The following is an 8162-nucleotide window of genomic DNA, read 5'->3' as shown; positions in this document are numbered from 1 at the left end:
TTCTAAAACACAGAATTGATGTTTTTATTTTTTGGCTGCACCTCACGGCATGTGGGATCATAGTTCCCCAACCAGAGGTGGAACTCACACACCCTGCATTGGCAGCATGGAGTCTTAACCACTGGTCATTCAGGGATATCCTAAAATTAATTTTTAGAAGAGCAAAAAGTAATTTTAATTTCTTGACAGTCTCTCCCTCTGATCAAATTTTACTAAAGAGGTAGATCTCTCTCCTGACCCACCTACAGCAAAATTCCCTGCCGAGCTGCCTGGAGCTTTTCCCATGTCATTTATAAACAGAAGGATTTATACACATTCTGGAAGCACATCTAATATGTAGATGGGAGTTCACTGGAGGTTTCCAGCATTTGGTGATTCTTCCCACGGTGTGCCAACTGGCAGCCCCTATATTTCTAGTCCATGTTTAATTCATCACTGACACCTCCCATACACCTCTGAAATCCATCCAATTCTCGGTATCACCACCATCTCCACCCTAATCCAAAACACCGTCTCCTCTTGCCTAGATGGCAGCAACAGCATCTCACTTCTCCACATTTCCTTGGGCATCCCACAGTCAATTTTCCATACTGTGGTCAGAAAGCTCTTTCCAAAGCTCCTTATTATCTTTTTTTTTGGCACCATGTAGAATTCTCCGTAACACTGAACATATTTGCAGTTGGCTTTGGAGCTGCTGCTGCTGCTGCTGCTGCTAAGTTGCTGCAGTTGTGTCCAACTCTGTGTGACCCCATAGACAGTAGCCCACTAGACTCCCCCGTCCCTGAGATTCTCCAGCCAAGAACACTGGAGTGGATTGCCATTTCCTTCTCCAATGCATGAAGGTGAAAAGTGAAAGTGAAGTCGCCCAGTCCTGTCGGACTCTTCCCAACCCCATGGACTATAGCCTACCAGGCTCTTCAGTCCATTGGATTTTCCAGGCAAGAGTACTGGAGTGGATTGCCATTTCCTTCTCCATGGCCTTGGAGCAATTACCCACATACTGCTGGTTCCCCCACTAACCTGAAAGTTCCCTGAGCACAGGAAGCTTGTCTGCTCATCCTTATTTCCTCAGTGTGTGGCACACTGTGGGTGTTTAACATATTTTTTGAATACTACATAATGTCAATCAACTATGTAACTTATTTGTTATGCTTGTCTGTTTTCCACCTTTCACCAGGAAGGCAGGGAGTTGGCTGTTTCATTCATCCATGTTCTCTCTCTTTTTTAAAGTTTATTTATTTTTAATTGGAGGATAATTACAATATTATGTTGGTTTCTGCCATACATCAACATGAATCAGCCAGAGGAATACCCAACATGAATATCCATGTTCTCTGAAAGCCTAACGCGGACAGGTGCTTAGACGCTTCTTTGTGAACTTTGTTGAAGAAATGAATAAATGAATGAAAGACTGAGGTGACTGCAGTGAGAACCTAACTTCCAAGCAGTCCAAGATCTTGATGCTATAATTCCAAGCCCTTAAAAAGTGCTGCCCTGTGCATTTCTAGGTAGAGAATGTCTCCAAAGTTCAGAAGGATGCCTGCCAGAAGCTCATCCTGTTACAGACAGGACTGGAAGAGAAGCAGCTCTGGCCAGAGGCCAGCATTCTGAGGTCAGCCACTCCATCTGTGGAATCCCCACCCCTGTGCATCCCTGGGCCGTCCGGTTAAATTGGAAAATAAATCCCATGCCTGCTGAGGTGTTGGCTGATAAAGGGTTGAGCTACTGGCCATTCCAGAGGAATTTGCATTTTAATAGAGGCTCGTCAGCCCCAAAGGAATCTATATCTCTAAAGGTGTAATTTCCACCACCAGCAACTGAGATATTTGGGGGCCAGACTGCAGCGTTTCTGATCCAAATCCAACAGGAAACTCCCTCAGTCCCGCCTTGAGGCAGTGTAAACTGACCCACCATTTCCCGCTATGATTACTATGAACGTATCCTTTTTGTGCTTGATATTCTCAGACAGCCTGACACTCCTGGGCCTCTCATATGTCAACACAACCCATTTCAACACTGGCAGTCTTAAAGTGGTCACATCAACGGGGCCGCAAGGTGACTCGTGATAACCTGAACTTCCAAGCTTTCTCGGTACCCTAGGAAGCCAACAGTCAGGTATTTAAAACCTAATACTGTCAAAAGGGAGAAATGATTTCGTAGGTCCTTTAATGACACTGTTCATCAAAATTCGTTTTGTGCAATTGATTTTCAGCCCCAATTTTTCACTTGTATCAAAAGCCCTGCAAACGGAAGGTGGGCAAGAGACATCTGTGAACTGGGGATGTTCTGAATGCCCAGTCCTTCAGGACCGAGTTCTCCGCTTGGCTTGATAAATTCCTGGAACTGCAGGAGAGCAGCAGAATCCTGAATCCAGGAATTCCGCATTCGAGAGAGGCTCCCGCCCGCCACGCCTGGGATTAGGCGCTGGGAAGTCACCTCCTCCGCGACCCCCGCCGCCGGGGCGCGCGCTCCTCCCGGGCCAGCCCCAGGCTCGGTAGCGGCTCGGCCGGCCCGCCCCAGCTCCCAGGCTTCTTCCCCGTCGCCGGCCCGGGGCTCCTGCCGCCCTCGCCCTTGACGCGCCCGCGGTTCTCACTCTCCTCCTCGGTGAGGGGCGCGAGCGCCGAGGCCCGACCACGGGGACCGCACCTGCGCCCGCCCGCTCCCGCGCCGCTCGGTCCCGGCTCGTGCTCTGGCCTCGGCCCCCGGCCCCGCGCGCGGCGGCGGCAGGGCTCGCGCCCGGGGACAGCGGCGGCGGCGGCGGCTCGAGCCCGCGCCCGGGCCGGGGAGCGCGCGGGGCGGGCGGGAGAGGGCGCAGCGCGGCGCGGCCGGCGGGCGGCCCTGCGGAGCTGCGGCGGCATGGGCGCGGGCCCCGGCCAGGGCTGCGGGCGTCCGGTTCCCCGCCCCGCGCGTCCCGCTCCACGCGCGCGGCCGCCGCAGCCCCCGCGACCCGGGGGGAGGCCGACCCCGTAGTCGGTGCAACTTGCCTCGGACCCTTGGTGAGGAGGGGCGGCGCGCAGGACCGGGCGCGAGCGGGTGAGGCGTGCAGGCGCGATGCCTCCGGCTGGCGGTCCCCGCGCGCCGCGCCCGGCCGCGCTGCCCCGCAGCCTGTCCCGCCTGCGCGAGTGCCCGGGCCGCTCCCGCATCGTGTTGGCGCTCGGGGCCACGCAGATGGCGCTCGGATGCCTCATCGTGGCCGTCAGCTTCGCCGCTCTGGCGCTCACCACGTCGGCCCGTGTTCGCCACTCCTGCCCCTTCTGGGCCGGCTTCTCGGTGAGTGTCGGCGCGGAGCGCGGGGGCTGCGGGCCGGGGACGCGGGCCCACCACCCGCGGTCGCCGAGTTCGGCGCGCGAGCTGCCACAGCCCGGGGTGCGGCTTAAAACTCGGGCAGGAGAACTCCGGAAACCCGACTCACCGCTTGCCGCCCTGGGAGCGTCGCTTTCCCTTTCCCCTTGCGCTGGTCCCGGAGTTACTTTTTTGCGAAGAGACAGGAGCCCGGGCGCCCTCAAGCACTGGAGGGGCCTTCGGATGAGGGTGGGCGGCGGGGCCGGCGGCTGGGCCCTGAGGCCCCTTGCGCCCAGGGGCTGAGGAACCGCCGGGGAGTGGTGGGGCTCTGGGCGACCCCGAGCGGGGTGGGAGCAGGGTGCGAGCCCGGTGCGGAGACGCGGCTCCGCGCGGCTGGCCTCCGCGGCTGAAGTCTTCGGCGCAGGGCGCGTGCCGTCGGGTCGCGGGTCAGTCCTGGCGGCGGGAACCGACCGAACCCGCCTTGGCAGCCCACCCTCTCGGTGTACCGTAAGTGGCGCGTCCCGCGCGTGGTGGGGATTGATCCGCAAGCGCAGTGGACAGTGCGACTGGGCAGGCGGCCCGCGGGCCGCGTGGGGCGGGAGGCGTGTTTAGTGAGCTTCCTAGCCGGGAGGTGACAGATTTTCAGGCTGTTGACCCCAAATTAGAGAGGCCAGTGACTGACAAACCGCCGTAGAAGCAAAGCCACCAGGAAATCCCATTCAAGGACGTGGTTGTCTCCAAGAAATAAGGGGGAGGGGGTAGGGGGGAGGGAGGCATTTTTTTTTTATTAAAGTTGTTTTTTCCCTATATTAATAAAGAGTGAGTATATGGAAACAGGAAAGATCTATGCTGAGCAAATATTCTTTATAAAGAGAAGCCCTTGTTCTGAGAACTCTTGACGTCTGTACCTGCATTTGGTTTGCGGTGCCGGAGTATGTTTTACAGGTTTAAACAGTAAATTCGGTCTGTTTTAACTCCATCTCCAAAAATCCAAACCAAGCCTTTGGAACGAATGTTTGCTATTTGTCCTTGACTTCTGAAATTTAAAAATTCTGTCGATCTCCGCTTTTGTTGTTCTTTTGTAATGGCCTTTGTTCTCCAAGTCTGCTGCAGGCCTTGTAAGATAAGATCGAAGCAGGACCGACTCAGTGACAGCCTGATGGATCCAAGTGTTATGGTTCATCCTAACGGGCGTGTGAATTTCCAGAGCTTATTTCAGACCAGGAGTGAGTCTTGGAGAGCTGATCAGAACAACAGAGCATGAGTTTCAGGCTCCCAGTGCTCAAAGTAAAGAGATGGGATTGGAAGCAAGACCCAGGAGTCATGTTTCAAATGGGGGCCCCTAAATACAGCCTTCAAACACATCTGTGGCTCAGTGTTCAGCATGATTTAATGTGCATTGTTTTCATGTGGCCTGAGTTTGTGTCTGCTGTGGCCCACAGGTGGCAGCTTGGTAAACGAACTGCCCTTGGCTTCTCCATGGGCCAGGTCTTCTAGCCTTGTGGCTTTGGTTCTTCCAAAAGGCATAGAGAGAGAGCTGTCTCTTAATAATGAACTTGGAAGGGGAAACAGCCATCAGACATGGTAGAACAGCTGTTTATGTGAAAAATGTACATTCAGTGTATTTTAGTCTTAAGCATTAAATAAATATATAAAGCATTAATTCAGCTTGCATTCCCAGGGTTATTCCTTTCCACAACTATAACTTTGTAGTTCAACATCCTGCAATTCAGAGTATTCCCCACGTGTCTTGTGTGTGCAGACCTGCCTGTAGGCTCTGGGGAGAACAGTGAGCAACATCCTCTGCTTTTATTTTAGAGGTGGTAGATTGTGCCTCGGGTCCACCTCCCACTCTCCCCACCTCCTTACACCTCCTGTCTCATGGGCTTTTTTCAAACTGAATCTGCCACAAGCACCTTTAACTTTTTATTGACCTGAAGATTTTTGCAGAAACTAATGCCTTTGGCCAGTGATTTGTTATGTGAGTATTGAAACACTCCAGTCAATAATATTTGAATAACAAAATACATATTAATGTGTCTCTGGTCAATAATGCATTAAAGTTTTTTCCAAACAGTCTATACCCCTTTGCACAGACAGTGAATGGTTCCAGCAATGCTGGGACAGGTCAGCATGTTGTCGCAGCTGTGGGCAGTAACACTGGCCACTTGCCTGCCCACCCACTGTGGAAACTACCTTGCAAGGACATTTTTGTCTTAAGATGGTGACCAGGATGACTAACTTTTCACAAAAATCTGCTCTGCATGACTTGTGGCTGCCTTTCCTGAAAGTGGGTTCTTAAACACTTTCTAGGTCTCTAGGCCTTCTCTGTGGTGTGTCCCTGGTGAAGAACCAATGTAAAAATAACCCCTCTATTTAAGGAAAAACAACAACCAAGAAAACAGCTTAGGTTTATTGAGCATGTACGGTGTGCCAGCTTTTACACTAAGTGTTTTCCCTGCTGGGATAGCACATTTCATCCAAGTGCAGTTCCCTGCACTTGGACTGGACCTCTGACTGGCCTTAGCTAGTGGAGTGCTGCGAAACTGAGGCTGTGTCAGGGCTAGACCTACACCCTGAGAAGTCTTGGCAGCTTGTGCAGAGTGCACTGAGGGGGGAGCTGGATTAAGGAACTTGCTGTATCAGTCGGGGCTCTCCAGAGAAACAGAGCCAATATACACACATATCAGCAAGCTGGAGACCCTGGCATGTTGCTGGTGTCATTCAGTCCAAGTCTAGAAGCCCAGAAACTGGAGGGCTAGTGATGTGGTCCTCATTGTGGCCCCAAAGGCTGAGGACCAGTGGTGCTGATGTCCAAGGCAGGAGAAGGTGGGTGTCCCAGCTCAGAGACCATGAATTTGCCCTAGTTCTGTCTCTGTTGTCTTGTTCAGGCCCTTGCTGGGTTAAATGAGGCCCATCTACATGGATAAAGGTGACCTTCTTTACTCAGTGTCCTGATGCAATGCTAATCTCTTATAGAGACATCCCCCTTGTTGTGACATACCTCAAAAGAATGTTGTCATGTCTGTCTGGGCATCCCTCAGTCAAGTGGGCACATAAAATGAAATTTCATGTCTACCCAAGGTCACACTTGGCCAGCGTCAGATTTGCACTTAGTTGCTCTGACTTGAGGCCACAGCTCTAGCCATAAGACTTTAATTGTCCACCCCCAACCCCAAGCTGGGGACAGGGGAGCCTGGTGGGCTGCTGTCTATGGGGTCGCACAGAGTCAGACACGACTGAAGTGACTTAGCAGCAGCAGCAACCCCAAGCAGTGGCTGAAGGGGCTTCACTTGAGTTGGCTGTGAAGGGTCAAAGGTAAAGCCTCTGTAGGGAAGAAACACCTGTATCTTAGGAAAAGCACAAAATATGTGTGGAAAGGTGATGATGCAAGAGAACTTTGGAGAAGCACAAAATGACAGGAAGAGCCCTGGGGGGTCCTTGGCAAGGCTGGAAACAGGGGAGAGGGCAGCAGGCCTGGTCGGGGCAGCCGTGCTGTTTCGGAGACCTGCCTTCAAGTGGCTGTCATGTCCCAGGTCCCCTCCCTTTGGGTGACTTGGCTTCCCCAGGGATAAATGCTTGGCCCCTTTTGAGAGATGATGATCTACAGGAACAGTTTAGAAGACTACAAAGGCTGTGTGTATGTGTGTTTAATGATCAACGAATTAATCATGTATTTAAAAATTTTGCAGCATTTGGGCTCCTAGTTCCCCAACCAGGGATTGAACCTGTGCCCCTTGCAGTGGAAGCACTGTGTCTCAACCCCTGGACCACCCAGGGAAGTCCACAATGAATTCAGTCTTATTTTAAGTGAACTTTATATCAGAGAACAGACTAAACAGTTTTGTATATGTAATTTAAATATTAAAAAATGGAAGTAAAGGGGAAGGGAAGGAAGTCTCCAGCACTTCTGCTGGCTCTCATGGAGTATTACAGTTAACCTTTGACAGAACAGCCTCATTATTTTTCTTTGACATTTTATTTACTCCCAAGACATCAGAGACAACCGAGTACCCTGTGAATTATCCACATGGCCAGTCACATGTGTTGGTAAAGACATAACCGTTAGGAGCTGACTGTTGATGCACAGATGTGTATATATTTTCTTTTTCCTTTAAAAGCAACAGCATACTGCAAAGCAACAGGTGTTTGTTGCAGTAACTGAAAACAAAGAAGGGTGTAAAGAAAATGACGACAGTGCTTTCTTCTGTCCCAGCTCTGTACCCACAGGTGACCTGCATTAGCAGTGTTTCATGGGACCTTTCTGCACTTTGCTTTACAATCACAAAAATATTAGGATTTATATGTAATGTGTGGGACGTTTCTTTTCTTGTAACATTTTTTAATGAAAAGATTATGTCGCACACCACTTACTCTGACTCTTTTATTTTGTGTGTAATAAATATGCCCAGCCATACTGATTATTCTTACTATTTCTGTCATTATTAATGACTACGTAAGAATCCATAGGATGCATTTTATAATTTATTCAGTTCTCCTTTGGGGAGTAGCCTGGTTGTGTCAGTTCTGTGTCTCCACAAACCATGCTGCTTGTATAGCCTTAGAGGCCAGTGCTGGTTTTCTGAGCATACATTCCCCAAAGTGGAATGGCTAGTTGGAGGGGGTTCCAATTTGGTATTTCATTAGATATTGCCAGAGTTATTCTATGAAGGATTGTAGTCATCCCTGACCACAGAAACATTGCATAAGACTGCCCCTTTGCCATCATCTTCCTAGCCCAGGCTATTAGCATTCCTTAATATTTTATTCATCTGACGGAAAAAAAGATTTTTCATTGTTTTCATTTGATCTGACTTTCCATGGTTACTTCTCTGATACATTACAAGTATTGGGTTGACCAAAACCTTCATTCAGATTTT

General features: G+C 50.8%; 1 protein-coding gene across 1 annotated transcript in view; it reads left to right on the top strand.

The window, feature by feature from the left end:
• Positions 1–3051: 3051 nt before the first annotated feature.
• ENTREP2 (endosomal transmembrane epsin interactor 2) overlaps positions 3052–8162 on the top strand; it is a 240582-nt gene continuing 235471 nt past the window's right edge. The window contains exon 1 of the mRNA XM_002696649.5: positions 3052–3270. Coding sequence (XP_002696695.1) covers positions 3052–3270 — 219 coding nt within the window. The remainder of the gene's footprint in view (positions 3271–8162) is intronic.

The sequence above is a fragment of the Bos taurus genome, chromosome 21 (genome assembly GCF_002263795.3).
Source record: "Bos taurus isolate L1 Dominette 01449 registration number 42190680 breed Hereford chromosome 21, ARS-UCD2.0, whole genome shotgun sequence".
NCBI classification, from domain to species: Eukaryota; Metazoa; Chordata; class Mammalia; order Artiodactyla; family Bovidae; genus Bos; species Bos taurus.
This window is presented reverse-complemented; position numbering and strand designations above follow the sequence as displayed.